Raw genomic sequence first — 16,158 nt, 5'->3', positions numbered from 1 at the left:
TTTTAGTCGTTGTATAATAGAGTCTTTCTTACGGATATCTGTAATTTCATAGTGTAAACGCCCAGAAGATGACCCCTACGTCGGTTTGAAACCGGTTGGCGATATAATAATAATAAATGCGATTAATACTGTTTTTGAATAACTAACATATTACTTTCTCCCAGATTCTTCTCGCGTAATGACGTCGATGACTTGGAAGCCAAATCCGCCTAAACTGAATCCGATGGAACACATCAGGAACGTTAACGGACACGGGCTCTTCGCTCGCAAACAACCAGCCCGTAATTTACGGGAATTGCGTAACCTTGTGTGCAAGATGTATGAGACAGGTGAAATACCTTCGGACCTCAAGAAGAACGTAATAATTCGAATTATAACGAAACCAGGTGGTGACAGGTGTGAATATTATCGAACTGTGAGTTTAATAAGCAACAGTTGTAAAACGCTAGCACCAATTCATTGAAGAGCAATGGAGAAACTGGTGGCTGCCGACCTCAGGGAAGATCAGTTTGGAATCCGGACAAATTTAGGAACACGAGCAGCGATACCGACTCTACGACTGATCTCAGAAGACTGGTTAAAGAATAGAAAAGCTACTGTTATAGCACTTGTAGTCTTAGAGAAAACTTTTGACATTGTCGACTGGAATAATCTCTCTCAAATTCTGAAGGTGGCAGGGGTAAAATACAGGGAGCAAAACGCTATTTACAATTTGTACAGAAACCAGATGGCAGTTATAAGAGTCGAGTGGCATGAAATGGAAGCAGTGGTTGGGAAGGGAGTGAGACAGGGCTGCAGCCTATCCCCGATATTGTTCAGTCTGCATATTGAGCAAGTGGTAAAGGAAACAAAAGAAAGATTTGGAGTAGGATTTAAAATCAATGGAGAATAAATAAAAACATTGAGGTTTGCCGACGGCGTTTGAATTCAGTCAGAGACAGTAAACGACTTGAAAGAGCAGTTGGAGGGAATGGAGTCTTGAAGGGAGGATATAAGGGGAGCATCAACAAAAGCAAAACAATGATAATGCAACGTAGTCGAATTAAATCATGTGATGCTGAGGGAATTAGATTAGGAAATGAGGCACATAAAGTAGTAGATGAGTTTTGCTATTTGAGGAGGAAAATAACAAATGATGGTCGAAGTAGAGAGGATATAAAATGTAGACTGGCAATGTCAAGAGAAGCGTTTCTGACGGTTTAAGAGAGATGAAATCTTTTCTGAAAGTGTTTCTATGGAGTGTAGCTATGCATAGAAGTAAAATGTGGACGATAAACAGTTCACACAAGAAGAGAATAAAAGTATTTTAAACATAGCTGCGCTACAGCAACGGTTCCACGTAATAAAATTAAAAGCAGCCGACCAGTTGCAAAGGATAAAGTAATCTTTACCTAGGTTTCGATAGATTTAAATCTATCTTCTTCAGAAGACGGTCTGAGGACAATGAACATCATAATTTATATTAAAAGGTCTGAAACATGAGTCAAGAATAAAGTATGACATATATTAGAAGAATCTTGTATTACAAAATGTGAGAAAGATTCCTGGTACTTACAGTATTACATTAACATGGAGTGATATGTCTTTGTCATTTTTACAAACAACTGCATAGCTCCATTAGTCCAAATAAAATATAGCCCTGAGTACAGGGTTTGTCAGACAAATAAAAATAAGTACATGGAAGTTGGAGAGCGCATAAGCGACTGAGTAAAATCGGCCAGCGTAGTAGGCCTTCAGTACGCCAATTGGCGCATAGTTCGCGACCTGAGCGCCACCTGCCCTGGCCGCAGTGCTACTACGCTGGCCGATTTTACTCAGTCGCTTATGCGCTCTCCAACTTCCATGTACTTATTTTTATTTGTCTGACAAACCCTGTACTCAGGGCTATATTTTATTTGGACTAATGGAGCTATGCAGTTGTTTGTAAAAATGACAAAGACATATCACTCCATGTTAATGTAATACTGTAAGTACCACATTTTGTAATACAAGATTCTTCTAATATATGTTATACTTTATTCTTGACTCAAGCGCGCTGGAGATCATCGCCATCAGTGTTTAGTGTGTGTGCATCGTTTAGTGTTTCGTGCAGTTACAACTCAACTGTTCACCTGTGCCGTCGCCGTTCTCCGTGTTTTGTGCGCCGTGTCTCCAAGTGTTAGTGCTTTTTCGTCCAACGTGAACGGCTTCTTGTTTATTGTTTTTTTGTATCTCCATTTTTTGCCCGCAGTTTTTTGTATTGTATATATCACCTCTCTGTCATGTTTATTGTTCCACTTAAGGCGGAAGTGCAGCGTACTATGCTGCTGACAGCCCGCCTGTATAGGTGTTTAAAATTACAATAAAGGAAAAAAAAAACTTGACTCATGTTTCAGACTTTTTAATATAAATTATGATGTTCATTGTCCTCAGACCGTCTTCTGAAGAAGATAGATTTAAATCTATCGAAACCTAGGTAAAGATTACTTTATCCTTTGCAACTGGTCGGCTGCTTTTAATCTTATTAAGAGAATAAAAGCTTTTGAAATGTGGTGCTACAGAAGAATGTTGAAGATTGGATGGGTAGATCACGTTAGCTAATGATGAGGAATTGAACAGAATTGGAAAGGAAAGAAATTTGTAACGCAACTTGACTAGAAGAAGGGGTCTGTTAATAGGCCACATTCTGAGACATCCTGGGATCACCAATTTAGTACTGGAGGGGGGCGCAGGGGATAAAAATGAGTGTAGAGGGAGACCAGGAGATGAATACACTAAGCAGATTCAGAAGGATGTAAGTTGCAGTAGTTATTCGGAGGTGAAAAGGCTAACAAAGCATAGAGTAGCATGGAGAGCTGCATCAAACCAGTCTTCAGAGTGAAGACCACAACAACAAACAACATACACAGACATCTGGTGCCACATACCCCCGGAACACTACATAGGATTTGTCGAAACCTTGCCACGCAGAATCGCCTCTGTATTGCGTCTAGGGGTGGGCCAACACGTTATTAAGCAGCTGATCGTAATGTTTTGACTCATAATTGTGCAATTAGATACAATAACATGTCAGAAGTGCACAACAACATCAGAACCACATTTTTGTAGCGCCTGTAACTTTTCTACGGAGACTTCGGCACTTGTCTGTCGCTAGTTTGCACTCGCACCTCACCTTCGGCACATGTGGACTGTTGGAGGCCTCCTGGTGATGCCTCCCATGAAGTGCCGGCGGCAGCAGCTGGTGAGTGTCGGACGCTGGAGGTCTGGCGGGCAGGGCCACCGCGTCCATCAAGCCGCCAACCAGTAGCAGCAGGAGTGCCACCAGCCCCCTCATGTCGGCGTCTGGAACAGAGTTCCGGCGGGTCAGCCAGTTGACCGGGACAGCAGGTTCTGGACGCGAGACCTGCGCCTCACTTCAGTTCACCACTCAGAAAACCTGCAACATTTTATACACAAGACGGCTCTGTTGCCCCTAAATTTGGATTTTATGCTACCCTCGATGCCTTCAAAAAACCACTGCGAGATTTTAGCACATTCGCTACATATGAACTGTTAGTTGTATAGAAAAAAATGAACATTTTCTCGTTCACTACACACGAACTGCTAGCTGTATAGAAAAAAATGAACAGGACCTTTTAGTAGAAAATTGAATGTAGCTAAGTTTTATACACAACTGGCCATTAAAATTGCTACACCACGAAGATGACGTGCTACAGCCGCGAAATTTAACCAATAGGAAGAAGATGCTGTGGTATACAAATTATTAGTTTTCAGAGCATTCACACAATGTTGGCGCCGGTGGCGACACCTACAACGTGCTGACATGAGGAAAGTTTCCAACCGATTTCTCATACACAAACAGCAGTTGACCGGCGTTGCCTGCTGAAACGTTGTTCTGATGCCTCGTGTAAGGAGGAGAAATGCGTACCATCACGTTTCCGACTTTGATAAAGGTCGGATTGTAGCCTATCGCGATTGCGGTTTATCGTATCGCGACATTGCTGCTCGCGTTGGTCGAGATCCAATGACTGTTAGCAGAATATGGAATCGGACGGTTCAGGAGGGTAATACGGAACGCCATGCTGGCTCCCAACGGCCTCGTATCACTAGCAGTCGAGATGACAGACATCTTATCCGCATGGATGTAACGGATCGTGCAGCAACGTCTCCATCCCTGAATCAACAGATGGGGACGTTTGCAAGACAACAACCATCTGCACGAACAGTTCGACGACGTTTGCAGCAGCATGGACTATCAGCTCGGAGACCGTGGCTGAGGTTACACTTGACGTAGCATCACAGACAGGAGCGCCTGCTATGGTGTACTCAACGACGAACCTGGGTGCTCGAATGGCAAAACGTCATTTTTTCGGATGAATCCAGGTTCTGTTTACAGCATCATGATGGTCGCATCCGTGTTTGGCGTCATCGCGGTGAACGCACATTGGAAGCGTGTATTCGTCATCGCCATACTGGCGTATCACCCGGCGTGATGGTATGGGGTGCCATTGGTTACACGTCTCGGTCACCTCTGCCTTTCCCCACTCGCGAATGCCCAGCCCCCCCTCCCCCCTTGCTCTTACGGGTTCCCGTCTTCCATCCGCTCCTTTCCCCCCTCCCCCCGACCGTCATTTTTCCTCTCCTTCCCCTCCCCCCCCCCTTTTCTTTCTCAACATCTGTCCAGGTTCCCCCCGTCTGCCCTCGGCTGTGGTATGTCACATTTGTGCCAACTTTTTAGTGCAGTGCTCAAGTGAATGTTCAGTGTTGTTCGTCTTTCCAAAGTGTTGCGAACAGAAATCATTCTGACATCTTGGGTTGTCGGGTGTTCTGCCGGATATCAGCGTCGTACTTGCATGATATTTCGGTCACGTAGCTCATGACCTTCATCAGGTGCGACCTGAGACTGCTCCTCGAGTGGACCTGGTCCAGTATTTATGCCTATGGCCTTCCCCCTCCACCAACGGCTGCAGGCGCTTCCTCTGTGGTCCGCGCCCATTCCCTGCGACCTGCTGGAGCGTTGCTGCTCCGTTTTCCGTCCGCTGCGGTTCTAGGTGTTCCCTCTGCGGTCCGCGCCCACCAATACCACTTCTGGGTGTTCCATCTTCGGTCTGGTGCGCCTGGCAGTCCGTCAGGGGCTCGTTTTCCATCTCCATGTCTCTAGTTCTTCTGTTTGTGTAGTGTTGCAGCTGGCCCCGTTGCTCCTTTAACAATTCCAGAGCCGGATCCCAGGCTCTGCTTAGCTGGTACCCTGTATCACGGTTCATAAGATCGTCAGCCATTTTAATTTCTATCGATTCTCTTATAACACTGTCCCAAAATCTGGGTGTTTGTGCTAGAATCTTGCTATCCTCATACTTCATGGCATGATCTAGTTCTAGACAGTGTTCAGCAATGGCTGACTTAGTCACCTGTCTTAATCTAGTGTGCCTCTGATGTTCTTTGCACCTGAGCTCCACAGTTCTTGTCGTCTGGCCAATGTAGGACATGTCACATTGACAAGATATATTGTAAATTCCTGGTTTTCGTAACCCCAGGTCGTCTTTGACACTCCCCAGCAGTCCCCCGATCTTGTTGGATGGACAGAAAACACACTTGATATTGTGTTTACGGAGGATCCTACTGATTCTGGCAGAAATAGAGCCAGCATAGGGCAGATATGCCACCTTCTTTGCTTCATCTTGGTCTTCTTCAGGAACCTGTGGTATAGTGGCTGGTCAGTAATATTGGGGCACCTACGTACACAACAGCCAAGTACTTGAAAGGTCTCCTGTCTCAATATGTGGGGAAATATATTCACCACATCCGCAACTCAGAAGATTTCCTGCAACGCCTCAAGCAACTGCACATCACAGATTCGGTCATCATGGTTAGTTTTGATGTGGTATCGCTGTTCTCCAGGGTCCCACTGAAGGACTCACTAGAACTGATTGCAGAGAAATTTGACGGTGCTCTGTTGGACCTGTTCAGTCATACACTGTCATCCACGTATTTCCTGTACAGAAACCAATATTACGAGCAAACTGAAGGTGTAGCTATGGGCAGCCCACTGTCCCCTGTGGTTGCCAACATGTTTATGGAGAGTTTTGAGGAGAGGGCATTTGAGACAGCCACATTTAAACCCACATGCTTCTTTAGGTATGTGGATGACACCTTCGTGATCTGGCCACATGGGATGGACAGGCTCAATGAGTTTCTTGAACATCTTAACTCATGCCACCCTAATATCAAGTTCACCATGGAACTGGAGAAGAATGGCCAGCTGCCATTTCTGGATGTACTAGTCCAGAGGAAAGCAGATGGATCAATTGGCCACAGTGCGTACCGAAAACCAACACACACTGATTTATATCTGCAGGCCAGCAGCTGTCACCACCCTGCACAGAAGAATGGGGTTCTGAAGACTTTGGTCCACAGAGCACGTGCCCTGTCAGACCAAGTGAATCTACCTATAGAGATAGAACGTCTCAAAACAGTTTTCTCCAAGAATGGATACACGGACAGACAAATTGAGAGGGCACTTCAACCAGCCACTATACCACAGGTTCCTGAAGAAGACCAAGATGAAGCAAAGAAGGTGGCATATCTGCCCTATGCTGGCTCTATTTCTGCCAGAATCAGTAGGATCCTCTGTAAACACAATATCAAGTGTGTTTTCTGTCCATCCAACAAGATCGGGGGACTGCTGGGGAGTGTCAAAGACGACCTGAGGTTACGAAAACCAGGGATTTACAATATACCTTGTCAATGTGGCATGTCCTACATTGGCCAGACGACAAGAACTGTGGAGCTCAGGTGCAAAGAACATCAGAGGCACACTAGATTAAGACAGGTGACTAAGTCAGCCATTGCTGAACACTGTCTAGAACTAGATCATGCCATGAAGTATGAGGATAGCAAGATTCTAGCACAAACACCCAGATTTTGGGACAGTGTTATAAGAGAATCGATAGAAATTAAAATGGCTGACGATCTTATGAACCGTGATACAGGGTACCAGCTAAGCAGAGCCGGGGATCCGGCTCTGGAATTGTTAAAGGAGAAACGGGGCCAGCTGCAACACTACACAAACAGAAGAACCAGAGACATGGAGATGGAAAACGAGCCCCTGACGGACTGCCAGGCGCACCAGACCGAAGATGGAACACCCAGAAGTGGTATTGGTGGGCGCGGACCGCAGAGGGAACATCCAGAGCCGCAGCGGACGAAAAACGGAGCGGCAACGCTCCAACAGGTCGTGGTGAGCGGGCGCGGAACGCAGGGGGAACGCTTGGTACCCCAGACCGTAGATGAAACCCCCAGGAGCGGGTTTGGTGGGCGCGGGCCGCAGAGGGAACACCTAGAACCGCAGCGGACGGAAAACGGAGCAGCAACGCTCCAGCAGGTCGCAGGGAATGGGCGCGGACCATAGAGGAAGCGCCTGCAGCCGTTGGTGGAGGGGGAAGGCCATAGGCATAAATACTGGATCAGGTCCACTCGAGGAGCAGTCTCAGGTCGCACCTGATGAAGGTCACGAGCTACGTGACCGAAATATCGTGCAAGTACGACGCTGATATCCGGCAGAACACCCGACAACCCAAGATGTCATTAGATCGCCGGGAAAGCCTGAAGAGTTACATCAGAAATCATGCTGTCGCTGGGTGTGAATTTTATGTCTCTTTCGAGCAGAAACCAGACTGTCGCCGTGTTTTTTTCGTTGTCTGTCTATTATTTTACCTGTCTGCTTAATATGTATTTTATTAGCATCATCAACCCTTTATTCTATGTTTTAAGTTCCACGATTTTGCGCCAAGTTACCATTTAAGTCTCCGTTTTTATCGCCTGTTTTTATTATTTATTATCTTCATCTTTAAAAAAAAAATTCTGCAGTCTGAAGAGCGGCATACTAAGCTGCTGCAAGCCCGCCCCCTTCGGGGGGAATCGAAACTCAATAAAGAAAAAAAAAATTGTGAGACAGTAGCTTTTATTCATGCTTCTGATATGTGTTGATCTTACGGTGGGTCAGGTTTATCTGTACTGTAGGCCCGCATTGTACGTATATCTAAATGTTCACCAAACACCAGATTTAGGTTTTCCGTGATGTACCTAAATAGCTCAAGGTAAATGCCGGGACGGTTCCTCTGAAAGCTCACGACCGATTTTCTTCTCCATCTCTCCCTAATTCGAGCTCGTGCTCCGTCTCTAATGACTCGATGTCGACGGCCATTAAACCCTAATCTCCTCCTCCTCTCATTTACGAAAAGTTGTCTCACTGGTTTTTCTGATAGTCACTTAAATATCAGGGTCGAAGACGGTGTTTTTTTGATCCTTATGAGTCTCAGCGCCTCATTTGTATTCTAGTCAAGTGACCTTGTTGGTAGGTCGTACTACTTGGATTTAATAATTTGCGCAAACGGCATGGCTGTTTACTGTGCAGGAATCGGCCTTCCTGTGCAATGTCAGCATGAACTCTGTCGAACATGTATTAAGCACTTACAGAAAGGAAAATTAGCAGGAAAAATTAGCCGCAAAGGAACTAGGGCCTCCCAGACTAGATTTTCTGTCTGAGAAAGTGACCAAATCAAGTAAGTGTGACTACAAGCGAATATGTAACAAATAAGTGTTTGATAAGCGTAAGTTGTGTGAGTGCAACGTAAGAATGCCTGATTTTCTGCCTAGAAGTTCATTCGCTAACTAATACATGAATTAGGGACTTTGTACATTTCTCCGAAAAAATAAAAAAGCACGGAAACTCCCTCTTACACAAAAATGCGAAACGGAAATAGCAAACGCTTAAACATTATTTCGTTCTTGGCATAAGCTGTAAATATTAAACATGAAAATTCCATCAACACAAATCTTCCTTTTTTCAGAGAAGTTATACACATTATTATTATTATTATTATTATTATTGACAGTGGCTGAAGTTGTATAAATATGTTGATAAGCATAGCAGTTATACAGCAGTGCTCTTAATTTCGTACTGTCGTATTTATCTGAATTTAAAAATTTGTGGGCACCCAAAATGTATACCTACGAACCGCCACTGGGCACTGCCCTCTTGAGTGTGGAACTAAACACTAGTACAGCAGAACATTGCCACCTGCCTTATGCATTAGCATGTGTGCTTTCAATCACTGTGACATACACTATCAAACAACATGTTTCTTTACATCCAGTGGGTGTACGACGTTTCAGGAGCGTTGCTAGTTATTTTGCTGCCCTAGGCGAGAACTGGAAAATGACACCCCTCTTTTCTACTAGCATCGATCTCTCACATATCCCCCAACCTCCATCATCCAACGGCACAACAATGCAAATCTTCCATTAGAGGTTTAATCATTAAATTAAGGTGTCTAGACATCCTCACTTTGAGGAGACCCACCTCAGTTTCCATTCTTTGCCCTCAGTACCTTAAACTCGCACTTAACAAATGATCTGTAGAGACAGAAACAAAAAGAACTGAGGGAAGTATGGTATCAAATCGCAACACGATCGCAAGCCAGCGCATGTGGTCTTCTCCAGCGCTCGATAGAGATGACTCAAGGTCATGGTTGTTTCCGTTTCTTGCAAAGCTTGTAGGCAATGCGTGGCGCCATTATGTTTCAACAGGATCTTGTGTCCTGTGTCTGACCTGTCTACTAACAACATGTCTACCTTCATCTAGAACTGACAGAATAATTTTCATAAATTGCTGTAAAGATGAGATCGCTGTGCACGTGTTGGGAACAAGGGAAGTTGAACAAATTTTGGGAAAAATATTCGTCTAGAAACGAATTGTAATGAACCGGACAGAGATTCCTTTGGTTTACCACTCGATACACTCGTGTAGTGAAGCACCCGATACCAGATCGCGAGTATGGAAATGCTTTACGGCTACAGTTAACATTTCGTCATTCGTTATTTAATATTTTATGAGTGTATATTCGCCACTAAAGTTAAAAATATAATTATCTCAATGTTTCACACCATAGCTAACGTCACGGAAACCTGATGTTTCAAAAATGCCGTAATATAAATTCTTCTTGATAGTACATCTCACAGTGTGGTTTGAAACTAATTAAACTAAAATGTGCAATTCCTACACTGGATCTTATGAAAATGGTAGCAGTTGAAAAAACTTTGTAATTAGTACTAAATTTACTGTTATTTGGAATGAATTATTTAAAATCCGCTTGTGCGACAAATTTGTACAGAAAAATATCTTGCTCCGAAGTTTTGCTTATGTCAAATATCTTTCATCCTTTAACGCAACATAGTGCTGTACTTAAAGTTTTGTAACGTGATTTTAATTATATGTCTGATGAGCTGTGAACTGAAACAGTGTTATCAAATACCTTCATTACTATGTATGTTGTTGTTGTGGTCTTCAGTCCTGAGACTGGTTTGATGCAGCTCTCCATGCTACTCTATCCTGTGCAAGCTTCTTCATCTCCCAGTACCTACTGCAACCTACATCCTTCTGAATCTGTTTAGTGTATTCATCTCTTGGTCTCCCTCTACGATTTTTACCCTCCACGCTGCCCTCCAATACCAAATTGGTGATCCCTTGATGTCTCAGAACATGTCCTACCAACCGATCCCTTCTTCTAGTCAAGTTGTGCCACAAGCTCCTCTTCTCCCCAATTCTATTCAATACCTCCTCATTAGTTATGTGATCAACCCATCAAATCTTCAGCATTCTTCTGTAGCACCACATTTCGAAAGCTTCTATTCTCTTCTTGTCTAAGCTATTTATCGTCCACGTTTCACTTACATACATGGCTACACTCCATACAAATACTTTCAGAAACGACTTCCTGACACTTAAATCAATACTCGATGTTAACAAATTTCTCTTCTTAAGAAACGCTTTCCTTGCCATTGCCAGTCTGCATTTTATATCCTCTCTACTTCGACCATCATCAGTTATTTTGTTCCCCAAATAGCAAAACTCCTTTACTACTTTAAGTGTGTCATTTCCTAATCTAATTCCCACAGCATCATCCGACTTAATTCGACTACATTCCATTATCTTCGTTTTGCTTTTCTTGATGTTCATCTTATATCCTCCTTTCAAGACACTGTCCATTCCGTTCAACTGCTCTTCCAAGTCCTTTGCTGTCTCTGACAGAATTACAATGTCATCGGAGACCTCAAAGTTTTCATTTCTTCTCCATGGATTTTAATACCTACTCCGAACTTTTCTTTTGTTTCCTTTATTGCTTGCTCAATATACAGATTGAATAACATCGGGGATAGGCTACAACCCTGTCTCACTCCCTTCCCAACCACTGCTTCCCTTTCATACCCCTCGACTCTTATAACTGCCATCTGCTTTCTGTACAAATTGTAAATAGCCTTTCGCTCTCTGTATTTTATCCCTTCCACCTTCAGAATTTGAAAGACTGTATTCCAATCAACATTGTCAAAAGCTTTCTCTAAGTCTACAAATGCTAGAAACGTAGGTTTGCCTTTCCTTAATCTTTCTTCTAAGATAAGTCGTAGGGTCAGTATTGCTTCACGTGTTCCAACATTTCTACGGAATCCAATCTGATCTTCCCCGAGGTCGGCTTCTATCAGTTTTTCCATTCGTCTGTAAATAATTCGCGTTAGTATTTTGCAGCTGTGACTTATTAAACTGATGGTTCGGTAATTTTCACATCTGTCAACACCTGCTTTCTTTGGGATTGGAATTATTATATTCTTCTTGAAGTCTGAGGTTACTTCGCCTGTCTCATACATCTTGCTCACCAGAAGGTAGAGTTTTGTCAGGACTGGCTCTCCCAAGGTTGTCAGTAGTTCTAATGGAATGTTGTCTACTCCGGGGGCCTTGTTTCGACTCAGGTCTTTCAGTGCTCTGTCAAACTCTTCACGCAATATCATATCTCCCATTTCGTCTTCATCTACATCCTCTTCCATTTCCATAATATTGTCCTCAAGTACATCGCCCTTGTATAGGCCCTCTATATACTCCTTCCACCTTTCTGCTTTCCCTTCTTTGCTTAGAACTTGGTTTCCATCAAAGCTCTTGATATTCATGCAAGTGGTTCTCCTTTCTCCAAAGGTCTCTTTAATTTTCCTGTAGGCAGTATCTATCTTACCCCTAGTGAGATAAGCCTCTACATCCTTACATTTGTCCTCTAGGCATCCCTGCTTAGCCATTTTGCACTTCCTGTCAATATTATTTTTGAGACGTTTGTATTCCTTTTTGCCTGCTTCATTTACTGCATTTTTATATTATCTCCTTTCATCAGTTAAATTCAATATTTCTTTTGTTACCCAAGGGTTTCTACTAGCCCTCGTCTTTTTACCTATTTGATCCTCTGCTGCCTTCACTATTTCATCCCTCAAAGCTACCCATTCTTCTTCTACTGTATTTCTTTCCCCCATTCCTGTCAATTTTTCCCTTATGGTCTCCCTGAAACTCCGTACAATCTCTGGTTCTTTCAGTTTATCCAGGTCCAATCTCCTTAAATTCCCACCTTTTTGCAATTTCTTCAGTTTTAATCTACAGTTCATAACCACTAGATTGTGGTCAGAGTGCACATCTGCCCCTGGAAATGTCTTACAATTTAAAACCTGGTTCCTAAATCTCTGTCTTACCATTATATAATCTATTTGATACCTTTTAGTATCTCCAGGGTTCTTCCATATATACAATCTTCTTTTATGATTCTTAAACCAAGTATTAGCTATGATTAAGTTATGCTCTGCGCAAAATTCTACCAGGCGGCTTCCTCTTTCATTTCTTAGCCCCAATTCATATTCACCTACTATGTTTCGTTCTCTACCTTTTCCTACTGATGAATTCCAGTCACCCATGACTATTAAATTTTCGTCTCCCTTCACTACCTGAATAATTTCTTTTATCTCATCATACATTTCATCAATTTCTTCATCTCCAGAGCTAGTTGGCATATAAACTTGTACTACTGTAGTAGGTGTGGGCTTCGTATCTATCTTGGCCGCAGTAATGCGTTCTCTATGCTGTTTGTAGTAGCTTACCCGTACACCTATTTTCTTATACATTATTAAACCCACTCCTGCATTACCCCTATTTGCTTTTGTATTTATAACCCTGTATTCACCTGACCAGAAGTCTTGTTCCTCCTGCCACCGAACTTCACTAATTCCCACTATATCTAACTTTAACCTATCCATTTCCCTTTTTAAATTTTCTAACCTACCTGCCCGATTAAGGGATCTGACAGTCCACGCTCCGATCCGTAGAACGCCAGTATTCTTTCTCCTGATAACAACGTCCTCTTGAGTAGTCCCCGCCCGGAGATCCGAATGGGGGACTATTTTACCTCCGGAATATTTTACCCAAGAGGACGCCATCATCATTTAATCATACAGTAAAGCTTCATGCCCTCGGGAAAAATTAGGGCTGTAGTTTCCCCTTGCTTTCAGCCGTTCGCAGTACCAGAACAGCAAGGCCATTTTGGTTAATGTTACAAGGCCAGATCAGTCAATCATCCAGACTGTTGCCCCTGCAACTACTGAAAAGGCTGCTGCCCCTCTTCAGGAACCACACGTTTGTCTGGCCTCTCAACAGATACCCCTCCGTTGTGGTTGCACCTACGGTACGGCTGTCTGTATCGTTGAGGCACGCAAGCCTCCCCACGAAAGGCAAGGTCCATGGCTCATGGGGGAAGTTATTATGTATATGTAAACAATATGTATGTATATGTAAACAATATGACGACACCGCCAGCCATATTCGTTTCAGTTTGAGGTTTTCTGTACCGAATAGTTCTGTGTGTATTTCTGACAAGTATGTAATGAATAAATATAGCTTAATTAAATCTAAATTTGATTACGAATGAAAAACAGCTTTCATCATTTGATAGAGCGCTCGTAGGAGATTCTACATGCTAAATCTTCCCGCTTATCTTTCTTGAAATGAAGCGAACAGATCATCACCAATCAAAAGTTAAGTGTCAGCAATGTGATTTTTCGCTACAGTTGTACTTGTGTCTGTAACAAGAATCAAAAGTTATCTGAAGCAAAACACAAGATTATTAATTTTAATTACTTTCTTAGGAGTTTTTGTAACGCATCTTGACAGTCTTACACTAAAGTTCTCTCACAAGCAATTCGTTTTTCAAGTCAAAAATTTCCATCTAGTTCGATGTTACCACCTATCTGTGCATGTATGACGTGAATACTTTTGTATCCTTACTTTTTTTACGGCGCGTGTATATCAGTTGCGTAACATATACTAAACGTCGTCTCTGAATTCCGATTTTTCGCTTTTCACTGCTTATTCCAAGAACTATTTGACTATTTCTGGAAGCCTCAGGAGATATCTCACTGACCTGTCCCCTCATCGCGCAGGAGATTTCGTCTTCAAGAGCTTCTAGTCCCAACGTGCTTCGTATTTTAGCTGCCCTCTTAACGTTAAACATCCTCCTGCAGCGCCACATTTCAAATGTCAGCTTTTCCACTAAGCTCAAGTCACATCGTTGCGGTGCTCTGATCTAGACTCAATAGTTCTTGAAACCTCTGATTCAGTTCCTATGACGCCATGTTCGACATAGGCATCCACAAAGGGGAGCGGAAGCAATAGGCAGAGAGAGAGAGAGAGAGAGAGAGAGAGAGAGAGAGAGAGAGAGAGACAGAGACAGAGACCCTCTACCCTGAAAGGTTTACCAGAAGCAACGTCATCCGGTCGTGAAAGCATTCATTCTATCAACAAACATGATTCATCCGTCCAGGCGAGATGTTTTCATTGATCCATGGTCCCGGCCACCACGCTGGTGTAACAAGAAATACCTGCTTCAGAGGACGATACACAGCAACGTTCGATGGACGGTGGTTGAGGAGACGCTTATGGTAGCCCGTTGGTTCATCTGGGCAGTCAGTTGCACGTCTATGTGCTTGTAGACATCCGCGCTGCCATCGTTCACCTCTGTTGTCTATGGCCTGGCTGCCTCTAAAAAAAATGTGTGTGGATTCCTAAGGGACCAAACTGCTGAGGTCATCGGTCCCTGGACTTACACACTACTTAAACTGACTTATGCTAAGAACAACACTCACACCCAAGCTCGAGGGAGGACTCGAATCTGCGGCGGGAGTGGCCGCGCAATCCGTGACATGTGGTTGCCTCTCGAGCCGGATTTAGATATTGCCATCTTGCACGCGAACTGTTTACAAACTGAGCCATTTCGGAAATGTTTCCACCCTTGGCCCGAAAGCCTTTTGGGTGTAGCCCCCCCCCCCCCCCCCTCATCCGATCCGACTCGCTTTGTATACCCTCCATTGCGTAATGCTGCTACCTGCCGTCTGTGAGTGGTTACTGCACGTTGGCGTAAACAACATAGGTGGTAGTCACATTAATGTTAAGTGGATAGTGAAGATAACGATGTGACCCAGAGACCTGTTCGTTCTTATCTTAACAAACACGTCTACGAATGGCAATTGGCCCTCTTTGTCGAGCTTAGTTATGAATTTTATGTTGCACTGGATCGGGTTTAAATGTTCCAGGATCTTTTGGAGCTTTTCCACCCCGAATTGTATATTGCATTGGATCGAGTTTAAATGTTCCAGGAACTTTTGGAGGTTTTCCACCCCATGTGGCGAAACCACAAAAGTATCATCCATGTAACGATAGAAATACGTAGGTTTCAGCTTGGCGGATTCTTGTGCCCTTGCTTCAAAGTGTTCCATTTATCGATTCGCTACGACAGGTGATAACAGTCTACCGTAGCCACGCCATCGATTTATGCACAATACATTGCACCGAACAGGAGGTGCCTATAGATTTCTGTGAAAGAATCGTGAAATCTTTCTGCGATTAGCTCCAAGGAATCAGAACGTGGAAGAGGGACGGTACATCGAAAGTGACCATAGTATCTGTATCCTGGAGCTGCTGTTGACAGAGGCGGTGTACAGACCCAGCGGACTTGCAGACGTGGTGTTCACACTTCCCCCATATTCACTGAGAATGCGTTTTAAGTACTATGCGAGCTGGTATGTGGGTGCGTCAATATTATTAACTATGGGTCTTACAGCAATTCTGTCCTTGTGTAACTTAGGACGGCTATATACTCATGCCGTCACCGCTGCCCGTGTTTTAAGACCCTTAATAGTATTACATGGCAAGCCTGACTCACTGAGAAGAGCCATCATCTTCCTCCCGATTTTATTCGTAGGACATCTATGTGTCTGTATGCAACGTCATTCGAAAAATCGAAAACCTTCCTATTGTAGGACGTT

General features: G+C 43.6%; 1 protein-coding gene across 1 annotated transcript in view; it reads right to left on the bottom strand.

Moving 5' to 3' along the window:
• The window catches only part of LOC126252384 (mucin-2-like), an 80,781-nt gene that overhangs the window by 21,689 nt on the left and 42,934 nt on the right, over positions 1–16,158 (bottom strand). Inside the window, exon 2 of the mRNA XM_049953275.1 lies at positions 3,152–3,321. Coding sequence (XP_049809232.1) covers positions 3,152–3,313 — 162 coding nt within the window. The 5' untranslated portion in view covers positions 3,314–3,321. The remainder of the gene's footprint in view (positions 1–3,151; positions 3,322–16,158) is intronic.

Source organism: Schistocerca nitens, chromosome 4, assembly GCF_023898315.1.
Source record: "Schistocerca nitens isolate TAMUIC-IGC-003100 chromosome 4, iqSchNite1.1, whole genome shotgun sequence".
Lineage (NCBI taxonomy): Eukaryota > Metazoa > Arthropoda > Insecta > Orthoptera > Acrididae > Schistocerca > Schistocerca nitens.
Note: the sequence above shows the minus strand (reverse complement) of the source record. Positions and strands in the feature narration are given on the sequence as shown.